We start from the raw sequence: 18,904 nt of genomic DNA, 5'->3' as shown, positions 1-18,904 counted from the left end.
TAGATGTTTACTCCTTTGTTTTCTCAAAAAGTCTCCTTAACTTTATTAGACAATGATTAATATAAAATTTTGTCTTAGTAACCATTTGGTGCAACTAAAACTGAATTTATATGTACTTATAAGCCTATAATACATATATGATCAACATACTCATATTTTCTACTAAAATATTCATTGAAGTTTTGGGGTAGAATGTTAAGCAAGTTTAATTGATTTTCAAAGGTCATACGTATCATAAGAATTCTACTAAGGACAAAAACAGTTCCATAGACAAGGCTTAGGATCCTATATACAATGTCATTTGCCTTGTCCCTGTCTGTACCTTACAGTGCCCTTTTCACAGAGAATCAAAAAGTCAATTCCATCAGGAAAAAATTTTTTTACAGAATGAATTTTGCAAGCATTAAACATAGAGTATGTTCTTAGTAGGTTACATTTGACTTCTAAATTTCATTCTCTCACCTAGTTACATAGAATACAAAGCTACTGACCTTTGCAAATATAGCCCATTCATTTTTTTTCAGGCTTTTGACTAATTAGACAATAGAGAAAGAAATGTAAGGTGAAAGAGAAATCATCCTAGTCATTTTTCAATTTCTTCAATCTTGTCATTTTTCCATACAAATAGGGTGATTCTGATTGGTACAAAAATGTCCAAGATGTAAAGATGCTGAACAGAAAATCACACACTCTTGGGCTAAGAAATGTGTTCCCATGGCTGTAGGGCTTTCTAGTTTCACTGTTAAATCTTCTGACCCTGATGCCCCCCTCACTGCCCCATATCTCCTCCCAAGAACCAGTGTTTCATGAGACTTGTCAAAAAGATCACTTGATAAACTCTCTTCTTAGCCTATTCATTTATACAGTCCAAATACCACCATGTGTAATCTATGATGAGTTACTTCTCTTTAACAAATCTCTCTCCCAATCCAGTACACTATTTAGACCAGATGTTGTGGGGACTGAAAAAAGAGAATGGCTCTGCCTTCAAGAGATTACAGCCACTCCTTCCCTTTAGCAAACATCACAGCCTACTTTTATCCTCTTCCACTGAAAATAACTTAGTATACTCACCTCCCTCTTTCCTCATAAAGCTCCAGTTAGGATGGGCTCCCCAACCACATTTTCAACCCCAAGTCCTTCTTCAATGTTCCACCAGTTATGTTTCCACCAGCAAAGCTGTTCGGTGGTCTCCTAGACAAAATATAAACTCTGCTTCTAATCATGTGGTCAGTCACTGAACCTACCACCCTTTGTCCACCAAAAGGAAATTTCTTCCAGTCTACCTCACTTAATCTCAGACTCATTTCCAACTTATTGTATCCTGATTTCTGACCCAACTAACTCTACTAAAACAGCTCTTCTAATGATCACCAATGGTTTTCCTAATTATTAAATCTAAACACTCTTCTTTTAGTTCCCAATTCTTTTTTTTTTTTTTTTTTTTTTGGTACCAGGGATTGAACCCAGAGGCACTTAATCACCAAGTCATATCCCCAGTCCTTTTTCATTTTTTATTTTGAGACAGGGTCTCACTAAGTTGCTGAGGCTGGCTTTGAACTTGTGATCCTCCTGCCTTAGTCTCCTAAGTCACTGGGATTACAGACATGTACCACCACACCCGGTATAGTTCCAAATTCTTAATATTATTTCAGTTCTCTCATCAACTACAGACCTTTACTACCTTTAGAAAGGTTTGTTTTTGATTGTGTTATCTAGAATTTGCATTTGTAATTTTTCTTTCTCTGCCTCTCACTTGCTCAACTTCATTTTTCTGCCACCTAAACAAACATCCCATCTTCAAATTTATTCACCTTCCATAGTCTATCCCTCAATGATATGATCATCATCTGAAAAGAATTTCTTACAGGGTTTTCATTGTGTGTTGTGGTACTGGGATTGAACATAGGTGTGCTCTACCACTGAACTACACCTCCAATCTTATCTTTTAGTTTTTATTTTGAGACAGGGTCTAACTAAATTGCCAAGGGTAGCCTGAAACTTTAGAACCTCCTGCCTCAGTCTTTGAGTAGGTGCAATTACAGGTGTGTGCACCACATCCAGCTTTTAACTCTTAAAAGATGATTTATAGTTCCTTAACCCATTTATTGACTGGGTTATTTGTGGGGTTTTTTGGTCTTAAGTTTTTTGAGTTCTTTATATATCCAGGAGATTAGTGCTCCATCTAATGTGGATGTGGTAAAGCCCACTCTGTAGGTTCTCTCTTCACATTACTGATTGTTTCCTTTGCTGAGAGGAAGTTTTTTAGTTTAAATCCATCCCATTTGTTGATTCTTGATTTTATTTCTTGCACTTTAAGGAACTCAAATCCTAAGCCAACATGATGAATATTTAGGCCTGCTTTTTCTTCTATTAGGTGCAGGGTCTCTCGTCTAATTCCTAGGTTCTTGATCCACTTTGGGTTGAATTTTTGACAGGATGAGAGATAGGGATTTAATTTCATTTTGCTACATATGGATTTCCAGTTTTCCCAGCACCATTTGTTGAAGAGGATATCTTTCCTCCAATGTATGTTTTTGGCACTTCTATCCAGTATGTGATAACTGTATTTATGTGGATTTGTCTCTGTGTCTTCTATTCTGGATCATTGGTCTACCTGTCTATTTTGGTGCCAATACCATGCCATTTTTGTTACTATATAGCTCTGTAGTACAGTTTAAGGTCTGGTGTTTGATGCCTCCTGCTTCACTTTTCTTGCTAAGGATTGTTTTGACTATTCTGGGTCTCTTATTTTTCCAAATGAATTTCATAACTGCTTTCTCTATTTCTGGAAAGCAGTATGGAGATTCCTCAGAAAACTTGGAATGGAACCACCACTTAACAAAGCTATCCCACTCCTAGGTAAATACTTAAGAGAATAAAAATCAGCTTACTACAGTGACACAGCAACATCAATGTTTACAGTAGCCCAATTCACAATAGCTAACCTATGGAATCAACATAGATGCCCTTCAATAGATGAATGGATCAAGAAACTGTGGTACATATACACAATGGAATATTACTCAGCCTTAAAGGAGAATAAAATTATGGCATTTGCAGGTAAATGGATGGAGTTGGAGAATATCATGCTAAGCAAAATAAGCCAATTCCAAAAAACAAAGGCCAAATGTTTTCTCTGATCTGTGGATGCTGATCCATAATGGTGGTAGGGATGAATGGAGGAACTTTGGATTGTGCAGAGGGGAGTGAGGGAAGAGAAGGGGGCAGGGGAATGGGAAAGATGGTGGAATGAGGTTGATGTCATTACCCTAGGTACTTGTATGATCACACAAATGGTATGACTTTACATCATGTGCAACCAGAGAAATGAAGTTGTGCTCCATGTGTGTAACTAATTAGAACAAATAAAAACTAAAAAAATTAAAAATAGAATAAGGTAATTTACATATAAGTTACAATTTGTAATTTTTTCCAAGTCCTTGCAATGTGTTAACAATAGTCAAAATACACTAAATTGAGTTTATGCATTTCTTTTCATTCATTAATCTCTTAATAAATATCTATTTAAAAAGCATGCAATTGGTAATAGAATAATCAAGGGATAAAGAGTGAGATAAAATAAGGGAGGTATACATCTGAACAGAGAGCCTTGCAGGTCAATGTATGAAGTTTGGATTTTGTTGTAAAGGTGACAGGTCTTTGGAGGTTATTTGCCCAAGGTCACTCACAGACAGCAAGTTACAGAGATGTAATTTGAACACAAACATGCCCCTCACCACAACCCAAGCTTAACCACTCCTTTTACCTGCTTTCCAAAAATGAAGCAAAAGCCATTCTACAGAAAAACTATACCATAGTTGTGAAGTTAATGTCATCTTCTGATGCAGGAGTCAGCAAACTATGGACCATGAGTCCAATCCACCCACCTCCTGCCTTTATGAAGAGCTTAACTGGAAAAACCAGCCATGAGCATTTGTTCACATATTGTCCAAGGCTGCTTTCACACTATCATGCAGAATTAAGTTGCTGTGACAGAGATAACCCACAAAGCCTAAAATATTAACACTACAGAAAGTGTCTGTCAATCCTTGCTCTGTCCAGCTGTTTTTAGGTTCGTCATCTAGAAATTGAGGACAACAACAACTCGCATATTTACAGGGAGGTTAAGGAAGAGAGTAGATCTGGAAAACTCTCATGATAGCAGGTGCTTCAAAATGTAAGCTGCAGTCTAATAAAGGCTTTGCATGCCAGCATTTTTCTAGGAAATAAATAATCTTGTTCTGCTTTGTCTCACCATCCTGTCACTTCTTTCTTGGAGGCATTTTGCTCCCCTAGCACACATACCATCTCCCGATCCTATCCAGAAGAGGCAGACGTCTCCTATTACAACCATCCTCAAAGTCTGCTCCACGGCTTGCACGTTTCTGCTTTCAGTACTGCCACTCTCCCCTCGACCAGGCTTGCATCTCTGAAATCAGCTTGAATGTCAAGATCTTCTACTGCCCATCTGTGGAGATCTATTTACTCAACTTACACAATATCTTACAAGCCAGTCCCTCTTCTGCATTTCAACTGCTGAATCATATTTCCAGTCCCCATTACTTCTCTCCATATCATTCCATTTAATTTCCCATATCAATATTTATGTCTTACAGATATTAGACACAACAAAATACTTATTAAACAACAACAAAACTCCTTCAAACAATTCAACATCACCCATAATTCAGTGGGTCTACATTATGATTTCAACCTGTACCTCCAAACTGACCTCCCACTAAATTTCCTGAGCACTTCCCATGCTTCTCTAATATATACCATATTGCATGTAATTATACATGTAGTAACACCAATGTTAGGTACTTAAAATGCATTAAGCTCTGCAAATAAAAAGAAGAAACACTCAATTCTGTCTGGTCTTAATAGAGGTAGACAGGAGTTCAAACACACAGTCTTGCAAAGATTCAATGAAGGAATAAAAATAACATAACCCTTTTATTAAAAATAACCCTTTTGGTCTTCTGGGGAGAAAAAAAAATCATAATATTGCAAATTATTCAGTTTTGGTTACAACGTTTTGTACTCCCAGTATAAGCAACATAATTAGCAAAATAAATATTTGTTACTTCTAAATAACGCTGATTGCTAATGCAATTCTAAAAAGGCAAAAGCAGAACATTTTCTATAGGGTTTCCCAGTAAAGTCTTTACTTTCCACTGAAAGAACTCGTAAAGAATAAGAGCTAATATCCTAGAGTAAATTTTTCTAGGGCTCCTGGTGATGATTTGTTTTGTTTTTTTAACATTGGGTGGGTTCATTTCTCCTGAGGTTAGAAAGCCATCCAGAGGACAGCTCTTTAAATATTCCCCTCAGAGGGAGCCTCAAACTCAACATGAGAAAATAGTTAAAGAAATCCCTAATGGTCCAGTCAACATACATTTTTCATAAAGTGATTATCCTGCTGCAGCCTCAGCTTCCTAAGCCTTTTCACCCTTCTATAATTGTTTTCCTTGTAGGCCAGGCAACAATTACCACTGCTACAAGACTGAGGAGGTTCACAAGCAATATATTTTACAATACATAAGTGTAATGTCTCTGATATCTGGTGCTTTTATCACTAATTGCACTATAAAATGCGCTATTAAAACAGGGACAAACAAGATTGTAAAAATCACATAATGGACCATGACCACTTACAAAAGGCATTCATAAATGTTACTGTACCACTTATTTTTCTCTAATTTTCCAGCTATATAATTATTTTTCTAAATTTTTATTCCTAGGAACCCCATCAAGAAAAAGAATATATTTGGGAACTACCTAACATACACACATGCTCTTGAATACATCGTTTTTCACAGTTGCTCAAAATGAACATCATATAGCATGCCAGACAATGTGCTACATACACACTGAATTCCCAGGGACAGATATGTGGTTCCTTGAAACAAATGATGGGCATGACAAATGCATTTAACCTGTGATTTACCCTCAAACTTCAGAGCACAGAACTGAAAGCATGGAGAGCAAACAGAAGGATTACACAATCCAATCTATGAAATATAGAATACAACAGAGTCAATAAAACATTTATATCCTGGGAAGGAAAGAATGATCAAAGGTGATATTACTGGCAGTTACTGGAGGATGCGGGTCAGTGGGACGGTCCACGACTCCACATGCCACCAGCACTCACTAATTCATGGCTAATGTCAAGTTGGCAGATGAGCCCTCCGACCCCTTCACTATTGACTCACATGTCTAACCATTTAAAAAATGGAAATCAAGAATAAGAGAAAATTAAAACAAGCATATCTGTACCATCCATAAAGAACTCCAATGAATATTTAGATGGAATTAGAATTTCAAGTAGTGATTCAGATGAAATACTGCAGGTTTCACTTATCCATTACTAGAGACAAACTCATTCTAATAATACCACAAAACATGAATTCCACAAACCAAATAGTGGCTAGCTTCCAGAAATAAAGACAGGTACACAATTAATGAGCTAGGATTGCTTATTGTTTCTTAATAGGACAATCTTCTGCTAGGTGAAGAAGTAACTTTTGCCTTATAAGTACTTGTGTCAGTTGGTAAAGTGGGATTGAACTTGGGTCTCAGGAAAAAGAAAAATTCCAGGACTTATGCAGCCCCATCATACTTATTCTCAAATATTTTCTTAAATCCTTTCTAATGGCCTAAACCTAAAATCAAAACTTAATTTTAAAAGAAATGATACATCACAGTCATATATGTCTTAATTATACCTACTATTTTTTTTTTTTCCCACTGAGGACATTAACTAGTGCTCAATATTTCATAAAAAAGACTATGAGAGAGGCTGGGGATATAGCTCAGCTGGTAGAGTGCTTGTCTAGCATGCACAGGGCCCTGGGTTCAATACCCAGAACCACCACAAAAAAAAAAAAAAAAAAAAAGACTATTAGAAAATCAGACAGATGATACATATAATGTTTGCTCTAATTTCAGAAACCCAAGATTCAGTAGAAATAAATTTTAAATATTTAAATAGTTAAAATAATTTACTTTTTCAAAATGTAAAATAGTTGAATTATTACAAAATTATGCTGGACAAACTTAAACAAAAATCAGAAGTTTATTTTCCATTAATGTCATCTCTCAAACATTACTCTCTAAGACATACCACAGCGATGTTACTAAATGCAGTTAAATGGGGTTTACATACTTGATGAACCCACAACAAAACTCACCTTGTCGGATGCCTCAGAAGCCAAGAGGTTAGTTGCAAGGGTTTGTAGTTTGTGATGGGCTATATTTTTAAGGGCAGCAAGACTGCGTCTTGTCATAGCTTGTTTGAGGTTGACTGCTGGATGACTGAGTGAATCTACTGCAGCAGGAACTGCTTCATCACAAGCGTTCAGTATCTCTACTGCTGTTATGCCCATCACACAACGATCCAAAGCACCTGAGAGGCAAATGCATTCATGTATGTCACACAAGACTATTAAATTTTTTAAAATTTTTAAGTAAAGAAAAATGGCGGGGCTGGGGAGATAGCTCAGTTGGTAGAGTGCTTGCCTGTCAAGCACGAGGCCCTGGGTTCGATCCCTAGCACCGCAAAAAAAAAAAAGAAAAAAAAAAAGAAAAAGAAAAATGGCATAATTTCTATGTGAAATATGTTTTAGCAGTGCATTCCAGAAATATCTTCTTGTTTTTCCTTTCCCTAACAATCTTCCATGCAGTTTACCTCACTCTAACACAACTTCCCAATAAGGTCAAGTTCAGAGACAAGATTTTTGACAACTTCCTTCAAGCTTTTCCACTCTCTTCCTATTTCTCAGATTTCCTTGATTACTCCCACATCACTACACTATTATAAACATTAAATAACATGACCTGACCTTCCCCCAAGTTGTACATCAATATTAAAAAAAAAAACTAACTAAAATGCACACTTCTGCAAACCATTCAGTTTGCAAATTTCCTTGTTTTTTCTGTTTCTTTTTTTCTTGTTTTTCAATACTAGGGATTCAACCGAGACCCTCACACATGCTTGGCAAGTGCTCTACCACTGAGCAACATTCCCAGTTCTCAATCTGAAATTTTTTAAAAATATTTTTTTGGTTGTTGGTAGACCATTATTTTATTTACTGATATGTGGTGCCAAGAATCAAACCCAGTGCCTCACATATGCTAGGCAAGTGCTCTACCACAGAGCTACAACCCCAGCCTCTGAAATTTTTTGATTCTTACTCTTACCACCCAAATGTTTCCCAAACATTTCTAAAAGTAAATACTACTTATAACTATTCCAAAGAATTTTCACTTGGCCTTCCTTTCTGCTTATCTCCACCTATGCGCTACCTGTATAAAGTCAACACGCAGATCTCTCCTTCCTAGATAATGCAGGGTCATCTTCTCTTTCACCATAGCCCTTTGGGCCTTTACAATAATGTCACAATTCCAATGAGCTGCTCCCTGATTATTTTAATTTCTCCATTTTCTGTTTTATTTTTTCTATAACACTAATGCCAACTAACACACTGTTTACTTAAAATTTTTGACCTGCCTCTCCCCACCCAGAACTGTAAACTACACAAGAGCTAGCGAGTGTTAGGCGTTTTGTTATATATGCGGTATACTGAACAACAGTTAGTACACAGGAGACAACACAGTTAAAAGCCTTAAAATACAGAGTTGTAACAAATCTATGGGGCAAAAAGTCAAGAGAAAAATGTTGAAAGAACATGAATATTAAGAAAAGAAACACAAAAAGATATCACTCTCACTAATAATCAAAGAAATTCAACTGTGGTATATATATACAATGGAATATTACTCAGCCATAAAGACGATAAAATTATGGCATTTGCAGGCAAATGGATGAAATTGGAGAATATCATGCTAAGTGAGATAAGCCAATCTCAAAAAAACAAAGGACGAATGATATCGCTAATAAGTGGATGATGACACATAATGGAGGGTGGGAGGGGTTAGTGTTAGGGTTAGAGTTAGGGTTAGGGAGGGGGGCAAGAATGGAGGAAGGAAGGACTGTATAGAGGGAAAAGAGGGGTGGAAGAGGGGGGAAGGGAAAAAAATAACTAAATGAATCAAACAGCATTACTCTATGTAAATTTATGATTACACAAATGGTATGCCTTTATGCCAAGTACAAACAGAGAAACAACATGTATCCCATTTGTTTACAATAAAAAAAAAAAATAGAAATTCAAATTAAAGCCAACAGTGAACTACCATGTATTTTTTATTGGGACTGATGGTCAGCATTCTTAAAGACTGAGACATCCAGCAATATTTTCAGTATAACTAAAAAATAGTAATTATTTTTGCTTTACCAACTTCTATTCAATTTAAAACTTGTATTTCCTTTAACACAAAAATTTCCATTCTAAGATTTATGCTGAATATTCATATCATATACAAATCTGAAATGTGCATGTGTGCACAGACATTATTATCTTGAATGTAATAGAAAAACTAGGGAAAGTTCTAAACATCGTAGATTCAAAACTATCACATGTATGCATGTGGGGGTCCATGTGTTTTCTATGTGTTCATACATGTATGTGTGTTGTACGTGTCTGCATGTGCATATATACACGTGCATGTAGGCTGTACTATGTGTGCACACGTATATGTGTACACATGTACTCACATGCATGTGTATTTGTATCTATGTGTTTGTGTGTACATGTAGAGAGTAGTTTATATGTGCATGCATGTTTGTACATGTAAATATGCAAAAACAATAAGAAAATGAAGTTCAGTTATACATGATAACATGGAATAAAAGTCACAATGTATTGTTAATGAAAAATAAATAAGGTTGAGAACAGTTTTCATAGTTTAAAGGGGGAAAAGGAATCCTACAGTTATAGGAAAAAGTGATTAACAGGGTATATTTACACAGCTGAATTACCAGGAATTTCATGTTCTTCTATTGATATTTTATTATGCTTTTAAATACCATGGGAAGAATAAGATTATTTTAAGTGAGTTAAAATTTGATTTTGAAAAAAAATACTGAGAATAATGTTTCAAATGTCTTAAAGTTTAACAGGAATGAATTTAGAATTCACTTTTCTAGCCCTTAATTCTTTATTAAATGTTGTCTGACTTAAGTGACACTTATTGTTATCCCAAACAGAATTAACACACAAAATGAAAATATACTACAAGCAAGGCACCAAAACCTAATTTGCCCCTTTTTGTCAAGTTTATACTTCCTCCTCCCTTTTGAACACTGTCCAAAGTCATTAAGTGGAAACAAGCAAATGTAGGTGTCCACAATGGCTGTGGGCCATGGTGGTGATGAAAGGGTCTGCCCTGGCTCAGAGCAGGAGGTCCGAGCCTGACAGGGTGAAGGGTCGCTTAACAAGAGGAAGGTGGAGGGCTGGGGAGATAGCTTGGTTGGTAAAGTGCTTGCCTCACAAGCATAAGACCCTGGGTTCAAACCGTAGCACCACAAAAAAAAAAAAAAAAAAAAGGAAGGTGGAGGCCACAGCTTGGTGCAGGGGGCTAAAGTCTCAGAAGCATGAAGATAGTGTTGGAGCCTGGGGAAAAGAGAGAAGGGAGTTCACACAGGGAGGCAGACCAGCACAGAACCTGAGGGAGGGCGGATGGAGTCTAGGCATGAAGGCAACCTGGCATAGGGTGTTAAGAGGTATGAGAAGAGCATATGCAAGCTCAGTGGGGATGATTAGGAGAGCATCTGTGTAAGCAGGCAGTGTTGCACTAGATACACGATCCCTAAAGGGAAGAGCAGATACCCACACTGGGCAGAAGAGAGGCCAGGAATAGCATATCAGAGCCAGGCCAAAGGCAAAGGATGTCCATGCAACACCATGTGCTTGTACTGGACAGCAAAACAGTAATTAAACCATCACCACCACCAGTAAAAACTGTGTCCAGCTTGAAGGGATTCCTAGGACATCATATTAAGAGTTTAGGACTATAATCCATTGAATAAAATATGAATCCAAAAGTCCTTGATGACATAAATGGCTAAGAGTTTGAAGAAGAACAGATATTTACATGATTTCAAAGTACCTTGCCCCAAAACATTTACTAATTACAAAAGGGAAAAAAGTATAATTTTCCAGCAAAGAAGACAAAAACACCACTTTAATAAAGTGATTTAAGTATATATCAATGATGAAACAAATAAGAATCATGTGTCATATAACAGGACACAATGAGAAGAATATCTATGATATTCTTGCCAAAGATGTATATTCTGGTCAGGCATAATGATACACTCCTATAATCCCAGTGGCTTGGGAGGCTGACAGAGGAAGATTACAAATTCAAAGGCAGCCTCAGCAACTCAGTGAGGCCCTAAGCAACTTAGCAAGACCCCAGTTCAAAATTTTAAAAAGGTTTGGGGATGTGGTTCTGTGGTTAAGCATACCTGGGTTCAATCCCTGGTACCAAATTTATATATAATATATATTCTGAAAACAATCATGAGAAAACATCACTTGGAAGAAAGCATTTTACAAAACTGGGCAGATTCAAAAGTTTGTCTTTGAAGGAAAAGAAAGACAAGGAACTATTCCAATTGAAAAAGTCATAAAACTAAATACCATGCATAATAATTCTAGTGTAGAAGTTTTTGCAATAAAAGACTTCAGTGGAATAACTGGAAAATTTGAATAGGGTCTGAAGATTAGATGGTAGCAATATATCAATGGTAATAAACTTCAGGGTGCGGGAAGATTTATATAAAATGGTAAGGTTCAAAACATTTGCACATAAAAAGGTAATCAAAACAAGTCAAAAGGAAATACTGAAGAGATTCAAGAGAAAAAAAATTCATTCCAAGGGAAATCTATTTAAAAACAAAAACCAAATCAATTTAGGAAGAGAGTATATTCTGCCTGAATCTTTAAAGATTTTTAAAATTCAAATAAGCAGAAAGTACTTCTGTTTCTGGTCAATATGGAGTAACAGGTAATGAATTCACCCTTCTTTCCGAAACATCTGTGTGTGTGTGTGTGTGTGTGTGTGTGTCTGTGTATTTAAAAGACACCATATATGAAAACAAAAATTTTTCCAGACAATGGACATTGGGCAATTAAGGACAGTAAACCTTAAAAGATGGAAAACAAACAAGGTTCATTCCCATAATTACTCCAGCTCACCCCTCAAGGGAGTTTCCTTTCCACAGCATAAGGAGAGGGAAACCAAGAAGAGACTAACAGATTCCCTAAATTGATGAGAAAAAGTTTAAGAAGCCAGGAGACCATGGCTGCTAGAATTTGAAGGACAGAATACCAGAGTGGAGTAACTCAGAGAAATCTGCAGAAGTTTCTCACATCTTTGGCAGAATACGGAGAAGTTCGTGAGGAATCCACCAGAGACTCAGGAAAGAACCACCTGGAAGGATTGGAAGGTGCAGACACTACTGTGAACTGTGCCTACTCTCACCAGCTAGAAAGAAGTCTCCTAATTCACAGGGAGGAACTGATTGGGAAGAGTACTTTGGAAGTACTTTTAACCATGCCTTAACCACGGGTAATAATTATTTCCAGAATTAGTACTTCTCTAGCCCTGCCTAACAAGTCTTGAAAGCAAGACTGAAGGAGGATCAAACTATATCCCCTAAATAAAGCTCAAAAAGATTTGTGGGGATACAAAAATATCCAATATCCAAGAAAATAAAATTCACAGCATCTGTTGCCTAGTAAAAAAAAATTACTAGGTATGCAAAAAAGGAGGAAAATATGACTTAAAAGGAGGGGTAAAACCAAATCAGTAAAAATAACCCAGAACTGTCAAAGATGTTGGAGTTAGCAGACAGAGACATTACAAGTTATTATAATTTTACCCCTGATGTCTAACAATTTTTAATAGAGATGTGAAAGATATCAAAAGACCAAAACCAAACTTTTAGAAATTAAAACTACAACATAGGTCATGAAACTTACACTTGAATGTGAATAACAACAGATTAGACACTGTGGAAGAAAGCAAACAGTATAAGTGAAGTCAGCACTAGAAACTATATAAAACAAAAAAGAAAAAAAATTATGAAAAGATTATAAGTGAGCTATGGAACAACATTAAATGGCCTAACATGTATAATTGAAGTCTCCAGAGGAAAAAAAAATAGAGGACAGAAAACATATTTGAATAAATTATAGCCATAAGTTTTCCAAACCTTTAGAAATACATACCTATAGATTCCCAAGCACAAGCGAAAAGAAGAAAATTACAATCATATTGCTCAAAACCAGTAAAAAAAATGTTTTAGGGCTGGGACTATAGCTTGGTGTTAGAGCACTTGCCTAGCATGTGTGAGGTTCTGAGTTCAATCTTCAGCACCATGTGGAAAAAAAAAAAAGTTTTAAAGCAACCAGAGAAAACAGATATGTTACATATACTGAAGAAAGATAAAGACTACAGCAAATTTCTCTCTGGAAACAACATAAGTAAGAAGACAGCAAAGAACTGAATGAAAGAAAGAAAAAACTATGAACCTAGGACTTTACACCCATAGAAAATATCTTTTAAAAATACAGGTGAAATTGGGTTTAATGGCACATGCCTCCAGTTACACCTACTCAGGAGACAGAGGTGGAAGAATCACTTAAGCTCAAGAGTTCAAAACCAGTCTGGGCAAATAGACACCACTAAAATAAAAAAAATTAAAATTTTTTTTTTTTAAAAAGGAGGTGAAATGAAGAATTTTTTCAGACAAGCAAAAGCTGAAAGAATTCATTAACTCAGTTCTATAAGAAAAATTAAATATTAGGCAAAGGAAAGTGATTCAGGTGGAAATCAGCATCTACATAAAGCAGTGACGAATAATGGAAATTATTACTATGCATTAGTAAATATATGACTTCATTTAAATTATTCAAATTTCCTTAAAATACAATAGACTTTTTAAAAAGCAGAAAGAAAGAAAATAATGTTCTAAGTAAGTGAAAATCAAGAGAATATAGATAATGCAAGTTACAAGAAGTGATAGTGAGTGAGTTGATTATTCTTGACTACAACAAATGGTCCATGTAAAAGAATAATAAGAAGTAAGGACAGAAGGTAGGAAGATCTTGTCTTGAAGGTGTTGTGAACTGACACTGTCAGGATTCACTCACTGAATAGTAGCATGAACCAGATGTTATTGCTGTCTTCTTTCTTAGGATTAATTAACCAGCAGAGTACAGGAGAGATTAGAAATGAAAGAGTAGGCAGAGTAACCAATAAAGACAACCTAGGAATGGGGAAATATGACCCTAAATTAGAATGAGATACCAAAAAGAAAAAAAAGGAGCTGGAGAAACCTAATGGGAAAGATTTAGTGATGAACGGCATGCAGGGGTTGTGAGGAGGTAGTGGTAAAGAATATCATGTCTCCACTTTAATAAACTCCTCCTTTCAAGTGGGAAGCAATGCAACTGCCGACTACATAGGTAAGTGTGTAAAATTTCATACTTTATAGACAATCATTAAAAGGGATAAAAGATACTCTCTAATTATACTTGATTTTACCAAAATTTTAATCAGGTGCTTTTCTTAATTCATTCTTTGTGTGTGTTTTCCCCTATTCTACTCCAGGCTTATAACACAATAAGAAGTAAAACTGTAAAAGACATAGAAGAGTCAATGTAGTGGCAGTATATCATGAAACAGAAAGATAAGATCAAATCTCTAGTATGTCAGACACTGCTGGAAAAAGGTCAAATAGGTGAAGAAAATATTTGCCACTAAAACCTCCCAAAAGACTGAATTGTAGTATTACCTCTTAATTTTCTTTAGCAATTTTAGTAAAAACACAAGAAACATCAATCTAAATAAATGAAAATAAAAGCATAGGAATGTTTTTAAAATTAGTCTTAAGAATAACACTAGACTTGTCCCCCCCAAAATATTTTTAAAAAAAAATAACATTAGACTTGTATATAAATCTGATCCTTGACACACTTTTGATATCCAATTTGTTTATCAGCAGACATCTGAATATACATTAGTTCATAAGTCTATGCTATGTTTGATTAGATAATGCGGTTCCAAAAGATGAATGTATATTTCATTAAGTTAATGCAAAAATAGGAATTTTAGAAAACTCAGAGGGGCAGAAAAGAATTAAAAAATGTAACAAAGTAAATGACAAAACCTTATACACTAATTTCTAATAATATTTGGCAAGCAATAATAATTTGCATTTGTACAAAGCCACATAATAATTAAACCTATTAAAATAGGAATAACATGTGGGAATCACTTTTGTTAAGTGGAAAAAATAAGCAGATAAGAATGTTATTTAGGCTTTGTAATGATTACATAAGAACATTTTGTAACACTAGTTATGGCTTAAAGCATGGTGCAATGTATCAAATAGGATCCCAACCTTGTGAAAGGCCTGTGGGATTGGCATGTACAGCTACTAGGAATATCAAATGTGAAGAATGAGGCAGTTGACCCCTGAAGTTCATAAACAGCTCCAGGTGGAAGCAGTCACCATCTAGATCAATGGCTAACCTTTAAAGTTCATGAGTGGGAGCCAAAAGGTTCACCTGGCCCACTCTTGTTGCTAGTGTCTGACCTACTGTTAAACCAGCTAAATATATGAAAGAACATCTTCACAGCCTGTTCATCACTATGAAATTGCTAGCTCATCTAGTAAAACGTCACAATAAAAGAATTCTGGACTTCAAGTTCTCTAAATCTTTTATTATTTTCATTAGAAAATAAACACTGAAGACAAAATCTACCCATGTGAAAAGAAAAAAAAAACTAAAATAAATGACACATAAATGTACAAAATAAAGACATTTTAAGTGTTTTTAACCTAGAAATTATCAGTAAAACTCAAAACAGCAAACTACCCGATATGTATGAGCAGCTGTACGGCACAGCTTCATCTGTGAAAATACATTCCCAAAACACGAAGAAGACAGATCAAGTATCTCCTCAGAGTTTAAATACATTTCATACATCAAACCCTGGCTGTATCTGATTTATCTACCTTCATTTTTTATTTATTTAATAAATAAATAAATTTAATAAATAAATAATGCCAAGACCTTCAGGATGTACCTTACGCACTCCCCAGAGACCTATATATCACTAGCTACAGCACATACTGCTAGGAAAGAAAAAGAACATATACCTCCTATTACAGTTGAAATCCAAAACAAATTTGCTTCTCTATTTTTACCTTAAGAATGTCATAGTCACTAATTATTTACTCATGTCCTCCTGAAGGTCAAAGTATAACTAAAATTTCAATATTACATAGTGTTTAATCTAAATTGAGTTTAATTATACTACACTCATTTGAAGCAGAACATCCTCCAGTATCCCTATAGTTAGGGACAATCGTTTCCCTTTAGAAAAATCACTGGAAAAGTTACCATATTTTTCAGTTTGATTTTGTCTGTAACAAATTTTATATTTCACTATGTATTATTTACAAACATACTTAAATATTAATCTTAATATTTAAGATTAAATATTCTTAAATATTCAAGCATCATACATTTAAAAATCTCAAACTTTCAAGACAATGACACTCTCTTCCTTTACACAAGGCCTAGACAAGTTTATCATATTCTTCTGTTTAAGATATATCAATTAATTTAATATTTACAGTATTTTAATCCAGTTCTTAAAATGTCATTACTGTTCTAAGAACTTTCTTCAATAATAATTGCCAAAGAAAATCTTTCCAAATGTAGGTAAATTCATTCTGCCAAATTTCACAAGGTAACGAGTTAAGCAGCACATTTCTTTAATGATTATAGGAATACATACACGTGTATGTATATACACACGAACTTAAAAGTACACACACATACATTACACTCACATTCTATTTACCACATCTGGGCAATATCTCATTTTATTCCTCCTGTGACATTATAAAATAGGAAGTATTATTCTAATTTGACAGATGAAAACACTGAAGGGCAAAAGTCATGTGAGCTAAGATAAATCACAGTTGTGGATTCTAAGTTCAAACCAAATAATCTGATTCCAAGCATAAATGGTATCTGTAGTGTGTGAGGTGGATCAAACCAGCAAGCAAGACCATGACGAGGGACACAAAAGTAAAATACAAAATTGCATATATAGATGATAGTAATTCTGTTTTTAAAAATGTCCAGGAACAAATAAAAAAGAAATGTGCCAAAATGGTAACATTTACAACTGGGCAATGGGCTCTGGTTTTGCCTTTCTTCTCTTCTAATACGTTTGTGCTTTTAAAATTTGAAAAAATTAACACTATCTCTTTTACAACCAGACAAGAGGAAAAAAAAGTTAAATGCAAAAGTAAAGAAGTCTGACAGACTTCCAGAAGGCTCCACTTGTCAAAATTGCCTGTATTGCAGTTAAACTGAGGATGATCAATAAGGCTGCTAAAGATTATAGCACTTATCCCAAAAAGGCTTACGGGAACTCCCCATTTGACAACCACACAAGCGGCTGTATATAGTCTGGTTTCAAAAAAGACTAAAACAAACAACAAAACGTGAAGAAAAGGAAAATATTTGGTATAAATATTATGTAGTACAACTAGGAGTCCAAAGAAAGGTTTTTATCATTGACAATCACTTAACAATGCAAAAGTTGAATCCAATATATTACAAAAGAGCTTGATTAACTGAAAACATGGTTACATGCATATGTATTTCTCAAGGAAATCCATGGTAGTCTGTATATAAACACTGTATAACTTTACCTTGCTTTTAAATTAAGCATTACTTGTTCCACATTATGACCTCCATACATCACATTTTTGAAACTTGAAATTTTACATTTCCACTAGTACTTGAAACCTTGATGCGGATTACTTTCTGCAATTTTCTGCCCAGCACTGCTTTTCTGCTATCCAATAAAAGAGGGTTTTATCTTTTGCTACTGTTTCTGACCTGAGACAAACATGGTTCGTTCATCCCACTCACAATTTTTCTCATGAATGATACAGAAATCACTTATACTTTGTCACCCGTAAATCTGTCCTCAACCATACATTACTTTCATTTATATGCTTTTAAAGAATGGTGAACTGCTCTACAAGTATTTGGCATAGTGTAACAAAAAAGAGGAAACAAATATTTCTTTGTTGATACGATGAAAATATTTAGGGAAAGCAGTGATTAGAAATAAAAAAAGCAATTTTTATACATTCCAAAACTTAATTTTTAGGAAATCAAACATACCCATTAATTTTCTAGTCTCTTTTCACACTACTTCTTACCAGTATCCATTTGCCAGACATACACAGAGCCATCTGAACACCCCACTACCAGGTAATCATCAGAGGGTCTCCACTTGATTATCTGAATAGGGAAAAGGTGCCGAGATGCCAACATGATGCATTTTTTCTCTCGCAAACTTAGAAGTCCTACTGAGTGGTCACTGGCTACCGAGCAGATGCAATGCTGCACTCTTGCCTGAAAAGAAGAATGCACCTTCATTACATTTAGATTAAAGTTAGGGTAAAGCAGATTCTGTTCTCAATAACTGAAATGAAAATTAACCATACATTCACTACTACTGAAAATTAACTACAATGTTGGGTCATGTTGAACAATTTCTTCCTTTATATTATACATAAAATACTCAGTTCAACCATCAAAACACTCTTACTAAACAGGAAAATATGCCTTGGGAAATCTGCTGTTCAAATTTGCAGATGCCCTTACTGAAATGGTTGCTGTAACTGAGCAGGCAAAGGTGGAAAAAAAATGATCTGTTCTTCTGTGTTCCCCTTCTACAGCAAGAACTTTCCTTTGTTTGCAGTGAGAGCTGCTTTCTGCAGTGCTTTCTTCTGTTTGACTTTTGTCATTTTAAACCCCTGCTCCTCCCTGCACCTCTGCTCAGAAACAATACCCTCACAGTCCCTCTGCCAGTCATCCTTGGGAGTCAAGGATATTTCATGTTATCTGGAGATTCACACCCCTACTTCCTTCACAGCTTCTGT

At 35.3% G+C, this 18,904-nt stretch overlaps 1 protein-coding gene across 1 annotated transcript in view; it reads right to left on the bottom strand.

Moving 5' to 3' along the window:
- Wdr7 (WD repeat domain 7) overlaps positions 1 to 18,904 on the bottom strand; it is a 322,806-nt gene that overhangs the window by 245,249 nt on the left and 58,653 nt on the right. Inside the window, 2 exon segments of the mRNA XM_047526338.1 lie at positions 7,200 to 7,414; positions 18,179 to 18,374. Coding sequence (XP_047382294.1) covers positions 7,200 to 7,414; positions 18,179 to 18,374 — 411 coding nt within the window.

Source organism: Sciurus carolinensis, chromosome 15, assembly GCF_902686445.1.
Source record: "Sciurus carolinensis chromosome 15, mSciCar1.2, whole genome shotgun sequence".
Lineage (NCBI taxonomy): Eukaryota > Metazoa > Chordata > Mammalia > Rodentia > Sciuridae > Sciurus > Sciurus carolinensis.
Note: the sequence above shows the minus strand (reverse complement) of the source record. Positions and strands in the feature narration are given on the sequence as shown.